We start from the raw sequence: 20,657 nt of genomic DNA on the forward strand, positions 1-20,657 counted from the left end.
TTGTACAGCACCGTAGCTCAATCTGCAAGTTTACCCGCAGTCAGGAAATGGAAAGGATAGCCCAGTTGTTTGATGAAACTCAGTCTGTCTGCAGAGGTCCTTGTGTGTGTAAAACCATGTCAAATGACTCAAGGAATCTTGCTGGCAGGCACCATGCTAAAGTCAAGACAGAGTTGTAGCACTGTAGCGTTTTGACTCTTGGAGTGTGGATTTTCAGTTACTATTTCTAAAAATCTGGATGTTCCTTCAGAAAGCGGTTACCTTAATATTAATGTTGACTTCATAAGCCTATCCTCAAATTTGGAGAAGAAATTTTCTTTTCCCGGCTCCTTTAGTTAAAAAAAGGTAAGCAATGCTTTATTTTGGATCTTTGGAGGATTGCTTTTGGGGCAGAGGACTCTCTACTGTATTTTTTTTTAGACTGTCACTGTGATTGGTTGACCAGAAAAGCAGAGGAAGCCCAGATAACATGGGCTTTTAGTACAGTATCCTACCTTACCGAGTGACAGTGCCAAAGAAATATGGTGAAATCGGAATAGTCAGATCATGTCCGATCTCCTGAAGAACACGGGGCAGAAAAATCTTTCCTAATATTTCTTACCACAAGCCCAGTGATCTTAGTTGGAGTGAAGTCTGCGTAACTGGAGCCCATTTTGACATGAAGATTGGAGGATGCCTGCTTCCATCTCTTTTCCCCTGATGTGCTTTATTCACTGGCAGCTTGAGTTGTCATTGGTAGAAACTGGACCTCCTGTCGGCATAAATGCAAAGGACTGATTCGTTTGCCTTTACACATACCAGTTGGATTAGATACTTGATGGGGTCTGAATTTAAGTTTCCTTTTGCTAGCTGTACATTGGTTTGGTTGTGTAGTTGAGTACAAACATAGTAAGAATTAATCAGCTGCCTCAGGCTTTGGATACTGCTCAAACAGCCCTTTCCAATCAGCTTTGTAAATTGTTCTATGGTCCAGCTCTGATGTGGCTGCTGTATCTCTGTGGTCAAAGGTACTGCCCATTCAAGAAACTTTAATATTCAGTGCGAGCACATATAGTTTATCTTCCCAGTCACACTTAGCCATCCATCATAGCTGTGCCATACTACACATCACTAGGTTGTGAACCTTTCTAATCTGAACAAGGACCTGCCTCTGATTTGTAAATCCAGTTACTCAAAATCAAATCAAATGCAGAACCTTTACTCAAGTGATATCGTTTTCCCATTAAGGAACTAAATTTGGATATTACAAACATTTAAGTTTTTCTGCTCTGTTATCTAACTCCTTAGCCTGCAATCAACCCTTATTTTATTAAGCCAGAATTTCTTTCAGATGAAATTTATTTGAAATCCTGTTCAAAACACTGCCTGCTATTTATTTCTCTGTGATCTAGTTGTAAAGCAGAGTAGTTATTTCTCAAAGTGTATTTTTTTTTTTCTGAAGAACCAAACTTGCTCAAAGTTGGAGAAAAGGAGCTTACATATGCTTTGACTATGAGTGAGTGGATTGTGGGTAATAAACTAATTATATGGCAGTGGTGTTTGTGGTATTAAGCAGAGTAGGTATGAAGTGAACCTATGTCTGAGACTTAGTGTGGGGCTGCATGGAAATCTGGTTACATTACAGCCGTGCCATTTGTTAGCCAGAAAGACTCAAAATGATCATTAAATTGAAAATTTGGCTTTCAAGAAGAGCCACTTTACTATCTTTAATGTTTAACTAATAAGCGGATTGATTTCTAACATTTCAAAATTTAGACCTTGTTTTGGACATAGAAGTTGTAAATTAGGAGCGCTTTCCTTTTCTTTCCTACACAGAAGAGAGATGTAATCCACACCATAAAAACGAATCACAGCATGACCTTGAGTATAGAGTCACTACTGTTGTGGTTTAACCCTGGCCAGCAACTAAGCACCACACAGCCTCTCACTCACTCCCCCCCATCCAGTGAGATGGGGGAGAGAATAGGAACAGTAGAAGTGAGAAAACTGGTGGGTTGAGATAAAGACAGTTTAATAGGTAAAGCAAAAGCCATGTGCACAAGCAAAACAAAACAAGGAATTCATTCGCCGCTTCCCATCAGCAGGCAGGTGTTCTGCCATCTCCAGGAAAGCAGGGCTCCAGCACACATAACACTTACTTAAGAAGACAAACGCCATCGCTCCAGAGATCCCCCCTTCCTCCTTCTTCCCCCAGCTTTATATACTGAGCATGACGTCGTATGGTCTGGAATATCCCTCTGGTCAGTTGGGGTCAGCTGTCCCGGCTGTGTCCCCTCCCAACATTTTGTGCACCCGCAGTGTACTCACCGGTGGGGTGGGGTGAGAAGCAGAAAGGGCCTTGGCTCTGGGTAAGCACTGCTCACCAACAGCTAAAACATCCCCGTCTTACCAACATTGTTTCTAGCACAAGTCCAAAACATAGCCCCATACTAGCTACTGTGAAGAACATTAACTCTAGCCCAGCCAAAACCAGTACAACTACCTACCACATCAGAGTCACGTTAACTAATCTAATTTGTCTCTCATTCTATTTAATGTTAGGAATTTGCATGTCCTCAATCATCTGCTTCTTGTTGGGCTGAAAAAGCCAGGGGGACCGCCAACTTTGTCATATGGCAGCCGAAGTGAATGCGTTGACAGCTGAAATCAGAAAGCACAAAAAAGTTTGAAAAGGTTTTGGAAGGGCTAACCTGCTTTTGAGTCTCAGGAGCTCAGTCTGGGTTAAATGTGAGTGGAGGAGATTGCCTTATTAGCCTTCCCAGGTAGCGAGGCTGATTGATAATTGTGCAGGACAATCCATTTCTGTTCTTTAATCTGAGCTGATTGTAATACTTTATTTAGCAGCAGTCCTTCCTTTTCTTCCTCAAAGTTTATACTTTCTCTCTTTCAGCTGTACAGCTCCATGGACTTTGGAAGAAAATGGCAGCTCATGCACGAGCGGGTCACTCCAAACAGGTTTTACTGGTGAGTTATGCCCTCAGGCTTTGCTTGCTTTGGGCAGGTCATGGAGGGGAGAAGGGCATCTAACCTGAAGGGATTGGTTGCTTTACCTGAACATTAAGTATACCCTTGGTTTTGGTCATCATCAATGTTATATACTCAGTCCATAGTACATATCTTGTAGTGCTATAGTCTCCATGTTTGTACCACTTTCTTGCCTGATAACAGTGGTGTCTTGTACAGATGAGTACAAGTCTTCTGATATTTGCAGAACTGCTTCTTTGTTATATACCTACTTCCAGTAACACAGAGAAACTGCCCAGTGTTCAGTGACAAAGCTATGATCATTAGACCTACTTTTTCAACCCTTCTGAGAGCTGCTGTAGCCTACAACACAGTCTTTGTGCAGAGCCAGCCACTCTGACCAGGGTCCTTATGCAACCACTGGGAGAAAGGATGATTCAGACTCTGCTTTGAATCACTCTCTGAGGAGCCAGTTTCTTTCTACTGACTGGTGAGAGCCCAGGATCTGCAAACAGTTTGCTAAAAATCTGCTTTCTGACTATCTTCCTTTCCATTTCCCAAACGTCACCCTCCAAAACTGGGAGAGTGTCTTAAAAGCAGATGATTAAACAAATTTAGTTCCTATCTCCAGGCTCCTCCATTTCAGGTGCTGCTTCTCCAAATTTCTTTCCATCGTGTGAAGCCCCAGGAATTTACTTTAGCGAGAAAGAGAAAACCCAGCAATATTCTTCTGTAGTTTGATCTAGGATTTGGGACTTGAATCAGATTCTTAACGCTGTACTTAACTACATGCCAGATGATGGGGTGTGTGTGAATGTGTAGAAGTGCTGATTTACATAATCTCTGAATAGTTAAAAGAAGCGTCTGGTCCTTAAGGCCCCCAAAGATCATAAGATTAAGGAAACAGAGGCTGTTATTTTGAATGGTTAAAAAGAAAAAGGACTTGCGTGACTTAAGAATTGACTCCCAATTGCAAAGCATGATTTATATATCTTAGACTCAAATTCTCATAGAAATTCTTGCACATCATTAAAAGTACCTGGAATCCAGGCCCAAAATATCTATAGATTGGATTTGCAATATTTCCACACCTTGCAGTGGAGATAGACACCTCATAGGATTTTCAAATTGTCTAGGTCCTTCTGCAAATCTGTCTAAACACCTTTTAGGCTCCCACATTTAAAATATGGCTTTATGGCATCAACTCTGGAGATTGCTCTTAGTGTACCTTTGGATTTTGGACAGTGTAAGAAGGATTTTGAACATCGAGGAAAAGAAGTTGTAAGGCTCTTAAGTCACATAGACCTGCAAAATGTATCGAAGATCTAGAACCCTGATTGACCATGTTACTGTTTCACGTTTCCATAGTGAAAGAAAGGGGGTTATGTCCTCCTGGTTCTGGCAACAAGTGGTTGATTGACCTAACTATCCAAAACCCTTTGATTTCACTGTTCATGCTAGGTGCACATGACAAAGGTCAGTGTGGGTCCTCTCCAGGTGAATCCTTCTGTGGAGTAGAATAGCTGGTCCTATGGGATATTTGTACCCTATCCTTTAAATAGCACAGCCGAGCTTATGGGAGAGGCTTTCTTGGAGGATAAAGTGGAAGGGCTGAGCTGACCTGGGAATAAAGTGGAATCTCTTTCTAAAGGAGAGGCTGTGTTTTTTGGTTTATTTTCTACTTTTATATAATTATGATTAATGGAAATTGCCTGTTTGTCTCTGTCCATTTGACACCCAAACCTGTTTATTGTTTTCCACAATCTGCCTCATTTTTCATACAGTCTTTTGGCTGCATAGTTTGAATGTTGTTTTTTAGCACTTGCATTATATAATGCCTCTGTTTCAAGTGTCTCTTTCTCTTAGAAGATGTAGAAGTCTTCTATAGTTAAAACCTGTATGGCATAGACCTAGAAATCTTTATTCCACTCAGAAACAGTAGAATCCCATTGACAATAAACTTTCCAAGAGAGTGAATTAGTTTTTTCCCAGAGTGAGAGAGATTTGAACCAATTCGTAGTGCAGGGGTCAGAGGTGTTGAAGTTTTGGAATGTAATAACTCCCCTTTAGCTGTCTGATTTCTTTCTTCTTCCTTTCTTTCTTTTTAAAGCTGCAAATTGTGATGGCTTACAAGCTCTGTCTTGTAAGATGTGTACAGAAAAAGAAATGCAAGGAGAACACGTTAGCCTCGGGAATTTGGTGATTTCTTTTTATTAGGCTATGAAAGAGGGAGAAAGTGGGTATAGCTATAAGTTTCAAAGGGACATGAGCCACTAGTCTGTGGAGTTCATCATCCTATCAAATAGTATATTATTGAACCTCTTAATTACAAATTCCAGGAAAGGTGAAATAATAATGATAGGGAGATGCCAAAATCAGAGGTAAGCTGCTTGTTTGTGCTGCTCTGCATTGTTTATTAGTAGGGGCTCAGGTAAGCAACCTTCACCAAATGGGACAGACTTCATCTGATTTGAATGCAGCTGGCTTTATCTGGGGCAGCCTTTGTCGAATCTTTTTGCCTTCAAAGCATGACTTTCATCTCTCAGGTTGCCGTGAATGGGCTTGTGAAGACTATAATCTTCACCTGGTTCATGTGATCAGTCAGCCTGACAGGGAGAGGTCTTATTTTTCTCTTTGAGACCTTTCCAAATAATTATACCTTCCCCGGGAGAGCTCAGATATAGAGACTTTAAGGCCAGGAGAAAATTACGATTGCATCAGAACTTGTGAGGTTGAATTGTGAATTTTCACTCAGCAGAGTAAGCAAGACCTCTCTGTTAGTCGTGGACACGCAAGTCACTCCATGCATTTTGCTGTAGCTCTGGCAGGCAGCATCTGTGATGGCTCCCCACTGGTCAAAACCAAAGTCCTAAGCTCCAATCCTGATCTGTGGCTTTGTATCCTGGCTCTTGCCTTCAACTTCTTTTCTTAGTCCCAGATGTTGGTGCTAATTACTGGGTTGTAGTTTTGTGTTCTCATCCCATATGGATGTCACATGTCCCACTGTTTATGGGACATCTCTCATCAGTTCCTGCAGCCAGCTCAAAGTTTGTGCATGAGCTGAGATTCATCTCTGGGCCACTCATAGTTATAAAAACTAGGATTTGAGATCTCTACTTCTGTAGTAGTGATTCATTTGTTAGCTACACCCACTGATGACAGTGGCAGAGCTTGAACAGAATGTGTTACTTGATGTGAGTACAGGCATCCAAATTTGGCTCCCATGTGCTTTGGCCTCAGAGATTTTAATAACTTAGGATGCTGTAAGGCTGGAAATAGGAGATTACGCTAACATGATACAGAAATTCCCAGATTACTCATCACTCTGAAATTACTCAAGATAACTGGAACCAGCATGGGTGCAAAGTTTGTTAAAAACCTACTCAATGTTCTTTTCTTTTAAAACACATTCTGCAGCACTCTGCACCCTGTTCATTTTCTCGCACTGTAACTTAGATACCTGTGCTGTCATGTGGAGGATTATAAAAAATACAGTCCATATTTTGTACTGTAGAAATGTTGGGGAAGTTTCCTGGTCTGTAAAACACATGGTGTGTTCTCTGCTGACTGAATACTGTCTCTGTTCAGATAAGAACTCAAAGGACTTGAATTGTCCTTAAGTTGCTCTGCTGCCTCTGCCTTGTCCTGTGGTGGGACAACAGGACTAAGCAGGTGGGCAGGACAGGTTAATGGAGCATTTACCAAGCCTTGTTCAGCACTTTGCTGGGCCACAGCTTTTCCATGTCATCTTGGGTGACTCAAGCTGACTTTGCCTTGTTAACCCCTAGGTGAGACTGGGATAGCAGAGCATTTCTTTCCCCTGTTGCGTGTAGTGGGTGAAGTACTCAAATACTGTGACATCAGGTGCTACAGCAGTGGATTAAGTGCACTGAAGGGCACTAGAGAGTTAAAAGAAGCTTTAGTGACATATGAAGTCCTTTTATAATCTCATGGCTTAATTCTTTAAAATGTGGAGTTCCACAAGGTGACCTGTGTTTTCCGGCTAATCAGCTAAATGGCTGTGAATATCATCCCCTGTCCATCTGTCTTTGGAGGCCCTGCCTATGTTTGCTGAGCAGACACAGGGATTGCCATTCTGTGCAGAGGACAGAGCTATATTCCTTGGGACACCCACCCCCTTTCTTAGAGGGTCTCCCCAGGCTGCTCTTTGCTGGGGGACATATTCAAGTTTCCTGCCTCCCGTCATCACGGGAGTATGAAGTGGTGCATGTGGGACCATTTTCCATCTTTTTTGCCTGGTACATCTACACATTTACCCTCCTCTCTCTCTCTTTTTTTTAACATGCTCTCTGGTACTTTGGATGATTCTGTCAAAGCCTGGGAAGTGGGGAAAACCCATTTGTCTGGAAGAGAGGGAGAAATCTGCACAGCATTTCTGATGGCTATGGGGATATTTGGAGCACTGAAGTCACTGCCCAGGATGAGCCTAGTCAGTAAAAGACACTGAACTACACACTAGTGATGAAAGCTGGTCAGAAAACACCAACAAGGCAGGAGGGGAGAGACAGTAGGAGGTGGAAAATAGGATGTGCACTAGCCTGGCTTCAAGGAGCAGTATTTGTATCCATGAATAGGAAAAATGTGGTGTAACAAGCAGTTCTCAAATATACTGCTGATTGCCTCACTGAGACTCCCCAGAATTTTATTTTTTCTCTTTCTGTGATAACCAACCAGATTTCTGGTTGTTTCGGTATCCATGAATGCCAGCCACATTCATTTTGAACTCCAGGAGAGTTCCAGGAGAAGGAAACAGGCTATTCTTTCACTGGGAGAAGGGAAGAGGCTATGCATCCACTTAGGCTATGTTTTCGAGTTACCAGTTTTCTGTCACAGTTGTTTGAAGCATGAGGCAGCAAATGTCATCTCTCAAGGGCAAGGTTTTCAGCCCTTTCTGTCACGATTTTGGATAGGAACAGTGATAATACTTAGCCAGTGTATTTCTATTTATTTGCAGCTTGAATTTCATGAAGACTATAGTGGAGGTCGGTTTGGATATCTGAGAGTAATATAGCAGAAGATAACGGATTTACCTCAGTGTTACAAAAAGTTATGATCTTGGTTTGGATCTGCAGTTGAGCAGAGGTTTACGTCCGTTTTTATTTCCCCATCTCTGTGACAGCACTGATATTTCCTAATTGAGTGCTAATTTGGGTCCACACAGACTGTTTCAGCAGCAGTTCCAGAAGTGACCTTTGGATACAGCTAAGGTTACCTTTACTTGACTAGTTTGCCAGCAATGAAATGGTTAGTCAAATATGTGCCTGTCTCTCCTGTAAATCCCATTAATCATTAATTACCAGATGGTGTCATTGCATAGTGCTGGGGAAACATCGCTTGATTTTTTACAGCCAAGTTTAGTGTTAAGAAAACATAGTCTTGTAAATGTCAAATTGACTATGAAGTAATCCTGCATTAGAATTTTTCAGAATTAAAACCATACCGTACATGGAGCTGTGGATAAAAAGAATAATTCCAGTTTGGCAACCATGGATAACACCACCTATAGTGTCATCGAGGCATATACCCAGTGGCTATTCACGTAGACCGCACATGAAGAACTGAACAGGGACCTATTACTGGAGAATCCTGTGGGCTAATGACTCATTTGCCTGTGATAAGGGACTTGCTTTCCATGCCCTGTGGGTGAGAACACCTGGGAAAGGTTTTTCTCCCAGAGGGTAATGCTAACATAAATCTGGAATGTGTTACTCAAGCCACCAGCACCATTAACTGTACTAGGCTGAGGACAAAATTTTCAAACTCTAGCCTCAAGCTCTGTAATAAGGGTTCAGGAGTGATGAGATCTTAAAAGGTCTAGGCATATATTGAAAGATTTCTTTGCAAGGTCACATTAGTTAATTAAAGATCACAACACCATGGTGATAGACCAAGACCAATTTTATTTTCCTTTTCACTTAAAAGATGGGCAAGTGGGGGAAATGTGAGGTTAGGGATTTTATTTTCATTTTGTTTGCCTACAATTAATGCAGTTGGCACTATAGATATTCAATGTTTCCAAACATTACATCATAGCTGACTAGCTTGTGATTATACAGTAACTCAGTGGCAGAGATAGAAATGCAAAATGGATATAGAGTTGGATACTTTTTATTGGCAGAAATAGTGTTTATTTCTGTTGAAAAAGTTTCAAGTCAATAAAGATATTCTAGAATTTATGTCAACATTATCAAAATGTTTCTCTCAAAAAATTGAACAAAGGAACATCCTGAAATGTTTGACATTTTTTGGATGTTTTTTAAAGTGATTTTAAAATTTGAATAAAATCTCATTTTGCAACATATAAGCTTTTAAAATTAAAGTAGGGAAAGAATGCATTCTGAAACAAAGTGTCTGGATAAAGCCAACATAGAGGGGTCCTGGCTCCTATTCCCATCTTGATTTTTGTGATGCAGAGCAGATATTGGTCCCTAATATACAAGTTAGAAGTTCAGTATACTTACAATGTACTTCTTCATAACTGTGATCCGTAGCTTACAAGAGTGACCAATGAAGTTTGGGAAACCTTTTAAGTTTTATATTTTGCTTTTGTCCACAAGCATCTTTTTTCCCAAACTTAATCCTATACTGTTTTTCAAGTACAGATTGCTGAATGTTCTTCCAGGGATGTTTTGATAGATTTCATGGATATCTAAGAGTAAAAAATCCTAAATGACCCTAAGAACAGGAAAATCCTTCACTTTCTGTCTCTGGGAAAACCTGCAGGACTGTTCTATAGAGGCTGCATAGACCCCACCTGTTCTGTAAGCACTAACCTGTCTACAGTTAGTGTAATGCTCAGACTACCATTCCCATTTCTGAGCACGGTCCATGTTTTTTTAAACTAATTTATGAGCGATTGACACAAATAGTTGGATCTGGGAAAGCATCTTTGTAGAAGGTGGAAAAAAAACCTAGTACACTACTGGAGGAGTATTACAGAACATTGTTTAGTTTACTTGGGACCAAAAGCCAAGATATGGGTTTCTGGTATATATTTACACTTCATGCTGACTAATGACTTCATCTCACAAAGGAAATTTGATACAACTAGTCTCTTGTACTATGAATGTAAGCTCTAAGTAGTAGCTGATGCTCTGGAAGAACTACTAAAGGATGTTTGTTGCCTGACTTTGCTGTTGTGTGATGCTCCTCTCCTTACTGCCTGCTTTCCTAGGAAAATAAGTGTTTGTCTTTGTAAAAAAGTCCCGTGGATGCCACACTATCAGGCTCCCTGGGCTCAAAGCTCTTTTAGCAAGAAAAAAAGAAAAATGTACTGGCTACAAGGATTGTGTGTGATCATAAAGGGAAATAATTTAAAATACTTTAAGTTCTCCTTTAAAACCCATGAACTAGATAATAAATGAACCACAAGAAAAGAGCCACATGATAGCAAACTCACAATACATATACTACCTCAAATTCTGGCTGCTTATCACAGCTAGAATGAATTCTTTCAATGGGTGGTTTATACCCTCTGGAAGGGCAATTTTGGAGTAAGTTGTCTTTGAGGAACCTTTCCTTCTAACCTCCTTTTGCTTGAGAAACACAGCATATCTTGCAGAAGGAAGGGTTATCCCTTGCCCACTAATGTAACTGTGGATCTCCTTACATAAATACTGTCTGGCTTTTAGAATTTGCGATTTGTTATGATTTTAGTACAATTCGTGATGTTAGCCATATTTATGACTTTAATGTACTGTGACTGGCAGTGATTATTTTTTTTAAGACTGGAAAAGTAAGGGCTAAAATATTTCTGTTCATTGGTTTTAAATTTAATGCTTACCACTAAATGTCACGTATCGTACTGCAGTTAGGGCTTTCAGCCATCAAAAAGCCTTTTGCTTTGGTCTCTCGTCTATCAGGTTTCTTTATGTCTCAGGGGCAGTCTCTTTTCTTATTTCACCCATTGCTAATCTTGGATCACTATGTAATCCCCTCCACTCTCTTGTGACTAAGTGTCTTCAGACTGGAGCAGACCAGATAAACCAGTAGTAAGAAAGATCTATGGATGAATTTGTTGAATATTTCTCTCAATTAAGATTGATCCCTGGACTGGATCCCAATGCCATGTCTGTCTGGACAGTGCATGGTGGAAGGATCTGTTTCCTTCTCATGCAACAGGGTACCAGATAAGATATCCAAACTTCATTGCTATGTTTCACAAGCCAGTGTTGGAAGCTTAATTGCTGTACTGCAGACTCATGCCTGGGCTGACTTCATTCTGTCTCTCCCTGATGCATGTGAACTCAAACACAAATTAATTTCAGCCTGTCAGTAACAGTCCCAGAGTAATTGTTTGTGATACTTTGTAGGAAGCAGTGATGAAAGCCAGCCCTTTAATTAATATATTGAATAATGCATCTCTCTGAGGCATATGGGGATCTCCCATACTGTCATAGCTTGGCAAAGCTAATCAAAAGCTAGGCTGCCGGGCTGACAGTAGTATCGTATTTTGCGCTCTCTGGCTAGCAGGGAATATTCTCCCACTTTTTTTGTGTGTGTGGCATTTGGCTTAGGTTTTGGCCTTTGTTCTATACCACACTAATCTCTGTGTTTCTGGGCAAATGGGTGAATTTTCAAGTTTCAGTGTGGGAAAGAACCCCTCTTGCTTTCAGGTGACTGGAAGACAAACGTTTGGGAGTCGTTTTAAAAATCACCATTGTTCTGAGAAGTTTAGGAATGTCCTTTTCACATACTCTGATTGTGGACAGAATTTTCCAACCATTTCTTTCAGTGGCAAAACACCTGCTGGCATCAGGGAGCTAGCATCTTTCTTGGACCCAGCCTCTGCTCTGCCCCAGACCTCATCCCCGATGGCCCACCTGGATTTCAAGAGACACACCTTTGTGGGGGTTCTTGCAGCTCTCATTTCTTTACAGCAGCTGGGGCTGGAAGCATTCTTGCATTGGAGAAAGTTGCAATCTAGTGGATAATTTATCCTCAGTAAGTACATCAGTGCTATCAAAGACCATTTTTTGCTTGAAACTAGGTTTTCAGTCATACCTCAAAGCTCTTCAGGTAGATTTTCTCAAGAAGAATCAGGAAAGACCCAGATAAATTCCAGTTCATTTCTCTGAACTGACTTCAGCCTCTGAACCTTTGGAAGTTTGCCTGCCATTAAGTTGAACAAAAACAGTTGTTTTATTTAACAGAAGGAGCTGAACCCATGCTGTGCAGAAAGAACAGTCTTATCATGGCAAAACAGACAAGATGTTTCTGCAGTCATTTAAACGTGAGCCATTTGTGTTGCTCAATAACATCCATTAAAGATAAGGAGGTCCCTCTTTATGCCTTCTGCCTGTTGGAAATTAACAAACTCTCTTAAAACGACAATTCATCAGCAGTTATATGAGGCAGAATTCATTCTCGGCAAGAGAAGAAATTGAAACTCCCATCCTTTCATTCCCTTGCATTCCCCTGAGCCTCCTCTGTAGAATGAGATGAGTTTAATTCTGCTATTGTTAAGCATAGTGAGCATGAAGATACATCAGAACGTAAGAGCGGGAAGGAGTATCTTATTAGCTGCACTACAGGTTCTTTTAAATAATGTTGATTCAGTAACTTGTCTCTTGCTGATCATATACAGAACAAGGACGGGAAGCCAGTAAGTGAGGCTGTTTCACTTGCATATTTGCAGTGAGCTAATTGGAATAGGAGATAGCAGTGGTTATCATAGCTCTGTAATTATCTCACAGATAATTGTCCTCCACTGGGCAGAAGGCAATAAAAATGGGATGTAGACACATTTCCATGTTTAGTGAAATATCAGAAGTTCTGCCGCTGAGTTTAAGAGAGAGAAACATACTTGACCTGTGACTGCCAGCAAGGACTGAGGAAATAACAAATAATACCTGTAGACTTCAGAGCTGATTTCAGCAGATCTGGGTTTTCTCCCATAGGAGAAAATCCTGCTTTTTATTGGAAAAAATAAAGAAAAACAAACCAAAAATGCTGCCAGGTTTTTTGGCCAAAGGGTACAGAAAGATTCTTAGGTTTTGCTCACAATATTTTTGGTTTTCAGGTTTTGATTGAAAAATCTTTGAGGGAAGGAGACATGTTCCATTATAATATTGATTTTACGGGTAATCTGTAATAGTGACTCCCTAAAGCCATTTCTGGATCTGCTGTAGTTTCTCCAGAATTCTTTTTTTTCTTTCTACAAATCATTAGATTTGAACAGTGTGTATTGCTTTTCATTTGGCCTTGTACTTTTCTTTTCTTTTATTGCTCATCTGTAACAACAGATTAAGAACCCAACAAAGAGAAGCTCTTGCTTTACCTACAGCTTGACCATACATCTTTACTTCTTGACATGTGGGTAGCACAAACTCCCCTTGCAGCATCCTGCCCTGAGCATTCTTACTTGGAAAGGGTAATGCTTTGGAGACAGGAATGCTTTGGGACATCATGAAGAACCGGGAGTGCATCTAGTGCTCAGGCCCCTGGGCAGCCTCGTCTCCTTTTTGTTTGTGCATCTGTCTAACTTGAAGCAAAGGAACCCACAAAAGCTCTGTGTTTTCTCTGGTGCCACTTCCACTGGTGGGGAGACCTGCAAGTGGCTGTGGCCATTTTATTCATCTCCTCTCCGTTCTGTCTCTGAGGATGCTTCTGTTCTGAATGCAAACCTGCCTTGTCACGAGAGACTCGGTGATCTGCAGACCTCCTGTCACCGTTGCTTTTACTCATCATAGCCACACAGACTTCTTGTTTCTACAGAGAAAACCTGTCTTTGCATATCCGTCTGCTGCCAGAATCCTTTTTGTTTCCTGCTTCTTTGTCTTTTCCTCCTATGGATGTTGGGACAAATGAGCATCTCACTCTCAGCGGCTAATTGAGTATGATTTGGGGGGGGGGCAAGGAGACTCGCTGACGGATTTATGCTTGCTGGTCTGGAACAAAGTAGTTTATTCTCCTCTGTCTTTTTCTTCCTTCTGCTTCTTCTTCTTTCCTTTCTCTCTCTTCCTTTCCTGGCTGATGGTTAAAAGTCAAAGAATGAAATAAGCCATTTGTTCTCTTCAGGTTAGCATCTGAAATGCAGAGAAACAATTGTCACAAAAGGTTTGTGACAGAAATCTAGTTTTCCACATTGCCTTTCTCCAAAATGCATAAACTGAACCACAAATTTATTTCCAGAATGTTAGATCTTATCCCAGGGTAATTCTTCACAATATCCTGCAACAGGGAATGTGGAGATTCATCCTTCCTTCCTTAAATTAATACAATGTACAATGCACATAGGCATATGGGGCTCATCAGCATATCCTATACATTTTGCTTGTGCCAAGTTTCATACTGGCATCCCCTCTTTCAACAATTTTAAGTTTTATTTTTATTCAGCTATTGCTGCATTCATTTATTAAATGATGCTCTTACTCTGAAGCTTTTCAGAGGCACTGTATTGTGCCTAGGACTCTCTTAATAGCTGAATCACTGAGCCTTAGCGTTTCAGGCATGTCATATTTGCAGTCAGAAAATGTTCATACAAATGAGGGCAATTAAACACACAGTGAGCTGAGAATCCTTATTTTGGTGTAAAACATTGCTTGAAAGGATCATGTTTAAGATACTTTTGCTAGGAGACAAACTTCAGAGGAATATTATGAGTCTTCTAAACCTTCCTTTCCAGGGAGGGAAACAGTAACTCAGTGAAGTCCTTGGCTGCAGGACTGACGGGCTGAGGCTGATGGCTTCTTTGAGCATGTACTTTGCTTTTCTAAAGTGGTCAGAAACAGGGCTGATTCATGTTTCCTGAAAAACCAAAGCAGTAATCTACAGCAATTCCCCATCTACATGACTTACAAAGGAGGGTAGCCAAGCACTGACCAAACATTAATTAACTGGGCTTCATAATATAGTAGGCACTAAACTAATTTTAAACCAAATGCAGGGAAAGAGATCAAAGTCACTCAATATGTCAGTGATCAGTCTTGGAAGAGAAACAAAAACTTTGTGCTTGAGTTTCACAGATCTGCGCAAAGCATAGCTGGCTAGAAAATGTCATTTCCCTGATTTATTTATTTTTTCCAAAAAGCTGAAAAAACCCACTACCCACACCACCCGCATCCCTCCACCCTCCACCCCCCACCCCCCCGCAATCTGTTCTACTCCCAAATTTTCCATTGGCAAACAAAGGTTTTTGATTAAGTAGAATAAACTATTTCTCTGGAGTGGATTCCCTCCCCCCAGTAATTTGGCTTAGATTTTGGTCACCAAAATGACATTTGTATACAATAATTTCTGCATTTCGGGTTTCCACTTCACCTATTTTTCTGTTTTTTCCTCTCCTATTCCAAAAAAAGAGTGATGGTGGGGAAAGAAAAGGATGGAGAAGAGACAAAGCTAAAAATGTGTAATTTTTTAGTGTCTCCAAAAATATACTTTTATTCTTGTTTCCTCAAAGGACTTGAAATTTAGAATATTAAAAATAAGGGTGTCCTGCAAAAAGTGTCCCTTCTTTCAGAAGGCAAAACAGAATCAAACCCTTCTGTTGGATTATGTTTCAAACTTGTCTACCATGAAGTTTGCAAACCTCTAAACCCAGGTAAATCCCCTCTCTTGTCTCTAGAAATGCGTTCCTCAAAGTATCACTGTCTGTGTTGGATGCATGTAGGACAGAGAGCTGATGGTATATTGCGTACTGAAGCTTTGCGATGTCTTCAACACAATAGCATCTTAACTTGATGAGCTGATGCTTGATTACTTCCACCATATCCTGATGATGGTGCTGCTAGGACTTGGCAAAAAAGGGCTTCTTATTCAGTTAGGATAAGCCCTCAGTGCTGCTTTTATATAGCCCAGATTGGCTGTACCCTGATGAGTCAGGAGCAGCAGGCTGCATGGGAGCAGCTTATTTAGTTCATAAGTAAGCAGCAGGACTGTGACTGCACCTGGAAGCACACCCGCTATGAGTGCTGGCTTGACGTAGCTGACAGATCTGCTCCCTGCATGAGTCTCAGTCCCCATGAGAAGTTATTTCAGGCACCGCTGGGAAATTAAGATGCCACCTCCAGCACATGCCCTGCCTGTGCGGCTGGCCCTTTTGAACCTTGACAGGGCTGTGAATAAGGATCTTCACTCTTCTACCTACACACTTTTTGGAGTTCATTTCACAAAAATTTGGTTATCTTTCTTGGGGTTTATAGTATAGGTTGGGGAAGAAATGCCAGAGGACTTTAAAGGACTAAGACCTATTAACTGGATGAGAACTAGGCACAGAATTATTTGTATTCTTAGTTTTTGGTATTAGCATACAGGGAAAAGAAAAATCATGAATCGACAGCAGCTTTGTTCTTTTGATAAATACACTTTAAAGGTATTCTCAGGTTCAGGGGCTTTTCTTTCCCATTGCTGTTAATTTCTGTGATATAAAGAGTCACCTTCTTTTATGTACTGTGAAGAGAAAAAAAATGTTTTTGTGTGCAGCAAAGCCTGCTGTCTTGTGTGGATTCTCTAGTGTTTGGTGACCTGATTGAGCCTAAATGTCAGCTTTTCCCTCAAAGAGAGGATTGATTTGGACCTCTTTCCCCTTCCTGGCCTGCTGTATCCATGAAACAACTGTGTGTAGCAACTCTATAGTTCTGAGACCTGTAATCCACTGAGTTTAGAGGTAATTTACAGGTTTAGACATTCAGCAGGTAGTGGGGATGAGATGCAGGTAGGCAGATACATGTATGCACATATGGAAACACATGCAGATGCTGTGAACAGCTTAAGTTTTGTTTCCTTTGAGATACCAGGCAGAACACCTCCTTAAAATTCATTGGGACCTTTTTAAAAAGGATTGGCTTTGCTGAAAAGAAATTAGCTGAGAATAAACACTTGGCATTTTTTTTGCCTTATCTTGCAAGCTAAGTCTCACAACAATTACTTCTGCTGATGTCCAGGATTGTAGCATCACAGAAATTAGCACTGGAAAAGATGTAGAAAGCTCCAGGGACCTGGCTAAGACACTTTCTTACAGTATTTTCCTGCCCAGCTTTTCTTCCAAGCTGCATTTGAAATATGCTGTGCAAGGAGGTTTTGTCCATAACTCTTCACAGACCTCATCACATCCTACCCCATCCAGCAGCATCTCCCCCCGTTCAGCCACAGAAAATGATACTGTATTTATGTGTTTAATAAATACATTCTTTCCCCCAACAGTTGAACATTTGTATCTGTTTTTAACTAGGGTAGTTTATGAGGTGTTGTCGGCCTGGGCTATATGCAGCTTGTGTGCACGTTGGCTATTACGTGTGCAGAGTTAATGCCTGATGGAGCTAGTTTTAGGCTTGATTGCAGTAAATAACAGATGAATACACAGAATACTCTTGACCATCTGAAGGTTACTGCAGTTACTGATACCTAGACAAACATGATGCCGTATTAGACGGAGAAGGTAGCCTGTTGGCTGTTGGCCCGTGTTGGAAAGGTGTGTATAATTTAGCAATGGTGCTATGTGAAAAGATCCAGAACAATTGAGCAGGAATTGTATGGATCAGTTTCTGCTCCCATCTGCCCATATAGATGTGGCCCTTTTGTTGCTTGGGTGAGTTAGTCCCATGCACTACTTGCCTGGTACCACACAGAAGTGTTTACTTCTGGGACAGGATACAATTAAAATTGCAGCAGACTAATTGGCAACATCCACTAATTTGACTGCAGTTGCCTGCAGCAAAAGGATGTGTTTCCCCCCCCTTTACATATTATTGCACAATAAATTTGCCTTGTTCCTTCCCATTTCTAGCCCTTATCTACTGCACAACATCCTGCTATAAGTAGTCTATGTCTGTTTCCTCCATTTCATAAACAGTGACAATTGCCTTCAGTCTAACATCGCAACCTGCAAAAATGGGTTTCCAAGTTGGCACTTTGGAAAAGTCTCAATCCATTGTAAAAGTTTTGATTTTGTTTTCAAAGCCAGAGCTGGTGGATGCCATCTTGACTGGTTAGAAACCAGGCACCCCTGGCAAAAAAACTCAATCCAGGCTGATCTCTGTGGCCTGATTTTTTACATTGTTGTAAATCCTTAACACAAATGTTGCTCGCATTCAGTGATACCCACTCCCACCTCCCAAGCTAATGGGTCCAGAAGATGGAGAAATAGCGTATCTCTTATTCTCTGTTGATGGTTTAGGGAGCAAGGATCAACAGCAGTCAGTCTGAATTGCTCAGCGTTTTTGATCTAAGATGCTAGAGTAGCTGAATCTCAATGCTGCCTTTTGTCATTAAATGCCTAATGTCTGGAAAATGGGTAGAAAAAATGCAAAAATGGTTTATTCCATGGAAGGGCAGTAGAGTTGGTAGAAAGAGTGAGCTGAGGTGCAGTAGGCAGGTAACCCAGAGAGTCTGTGTATTTCCTTTTTCCTTTCTTTGCATATGCTAGCTTTTTTCATTTTTAACTATATAGTGTCTTACATGGAAACATTTCAGGAATAGCTACTTACAATGCAGAATACTGTGTTTTCCTTGCCCTTCTTGTATGCCTTCCCTCCCGGTCAGAGATGAAATATTAGCAGAGTGGCCTAGTAAATATGCACCCATGTACAAATCTCTTCCCTTGATAGAGATAAGGATCTTGCCAGGATTCTATTCAACCTTCAGCTTTCAAGAACGCACAAAAGAAGGGAGGAAAGATCTTGTGAAAACCAAGAGCTACCATGAGAACAAAAAAGAAAAGCAGAAGATAGAGAAAAAGTAACTATTGCTTCCTTCCTAATAGGATTCAGAGGTAGTTTGAATTCTTAATTGACCAATGATCCTGCGCCAGCTGCAATACTGGCTGCAGGCTCCGTGTTTCGAAAACTGCCTTTGCAGCAGTCAGAGAACATGTCAGTAGGAAAAAAATGACCTTTCCTGTCACTTCTGCCTGCATCCTATCAGTATTTTCTTGTCCAAGTGGTCATAAATGAATAGAGATGGTGGAGGATGTTGATTTAGCATGGTTTCTCACAGTGAGAGTGCCCTTTTTTCCTCCTCATGGCCATCCAAGGCAGCAGCACACACAGGTGCATTTTGTGGACCTTGGCTTAGTTTTTGCTGTCTGGAGTTTGTCCACAAACAAAACACAGAGCTGAGCTGTGCATGGAGCCTGAGGTGTGACCATGTGGCAGGAAAACTGTTTTCAAGCTGTCCTTAGGCTTCTGAGTGTTGTTAAATTCTCTTGTCTTTGTAAGCCTCTGAAATAGAGCTCTTTGTCAGCCAGAGAGTCATGCAACCCCTTCCCAGCCACCCCACTCTGTGGGCTCCACTTGGTTGTAGAGGACACAAAGGGGAAATGGTAAGTCAGGGGATGCTGACATCTCTCCTCATCATACTTTAGTTGCTCAAATAATTTTGAGCGGTGCATCCTCCGAATGTTCTTCAGAGAGATAACGTATGAGAAAATATAAGGTTGTGAAGGTGTCTTTTCTTGTTTTGTTGCCGCTCTTGTATTGCTAGACCTGAGAGGTTGTTGCAGTGAGTTCTCAAGACCAGAGGAATTACTGCATGAGATAAAGGAATAGCTTTACAGTCTGCGTGTGCATTTTTGCAGCTGTGCTCCAGGACCTGCATTCACATCTTGCTCTTTCCACTGCCTGACTTTCCTGCATTCTTCATCTAAAGCTACTGCAGACAAATGATGAGAGACCTTTTACTGAAAAAACCTATATTCAGGAGTCAGAGCACTGCAAAGCAAAGCTGTGTTCTTTGCCAGTGGGAACAGACGTGAGGCGAGGCATGAAGAAACAGCATTGATTGGGGATTTGTTTTGCAATCAGAGTCTTTGATGTAAGAGAGCGACTTGGTTTGGGAGAAGGAAGGATGACCAATGTATTACTTTACAGGCTTGTTATCTGCCTGCAGATAACAGGAGCTCGTCTTGCTTTTGGGTTGCAGGAGATTGCTTTGTAAGCTTTTCCACTTGAAGTACGGTATTCGGTGAGCAGAGGAGTACTAGGGGGGTGCTGTATGCTCGTCCTTTTTTCATCGTCATTGTTGTTCTGAAAAGAACCATCAGGCTTGTCAAAACTAATTAAAGAAAGAAGTAGATGGCACTGGGAAGGAACTTCAAGCTAGAATGACATGTTTCAGGAGACTCCTGTCGTCCCCTGGTGCTTACTTAATAGGCATTATTGAGTAGATCCACAGAGTTTGCGTATGCAAATGCACAATAGTAACAGCTATTTTGGATTTTGTTCGGAAATGCTTAGGCTCGTCTTGTTGCAGTCCCTTTTAAAATGAATAGTGTTGTGGTAGACTGATGTTTCTTATTACCTGGGCCAGGAGCAGGTTTGCCCCATTGCTGCGGGGGTAGGCACAGCACCTCCTCCATGCGGAGGCAGGGGACCCAGGAGGTGTGTGGTGGGAGCAGGAGAGGCCGCCTGGTGCTGAGGTGCCAGGACACAGCAAATGGCTCTGGGTAAGAGAGCCAGAAGGAGGCCTGGAGAGTGCACGCTCCAGGGGGAAGGCTGGATTTAAGCAGGCAGCCCGTTGGGAAGGGCTGCGGGACAGGTCCTTGATGTGTTCCCAACCGGTACCTAAAAGTGCTGAAACTATCGCTCCCTTGGATAAATTTGTGATGGATAGATATGTTAGTAAGCACATACTTCTGTCCCTATTGGCATGTCATAGGCAAGGTTGACGATTGCTGAACAGCTGAAATTACAGCACTTAGGGCTATTTATGGGGAAAAAGGTGAAAAACTTCTGCTG

The 20,657-nt window shown here is 41.4% G+C and overlaps 1 protein-coding gene across 1 annotated transcript in view; it reads left to right on the forward strand.

The window, feature by feature from the left end:
* Positions 1–20,657, forward strand: part of SORCS3 (sortilin related VPS10 domain containing receptor 3) — a 311,885-nt gene that overhangs the window by 199,781 nt on the left and 91,447 nt on the right. The window contains exon 5 of the mRNA XM_049810209.1: positions 2,891–2,964. Coding sequence (XP_049666166.1) covers positions 2,891–2,964 — 74 coding nt within the window. The remainder of the gene's footprint in view (positions 1–2,890; positions 2,965–20,657) is intronic.

Source organism: Accipiter gentilis, chromosome 9, assembly GCF_929443795.1.
Source record: "Accipiter gentilis chromosome 9, bAccGen1.1, whole genome shotgun sequence".
NCBI classification, from domain to species: Eukaryota; Metazoa; Chordata; class Aves; order Accipitriformes; family Accipitridae; genus Astur; species Astur gentilis.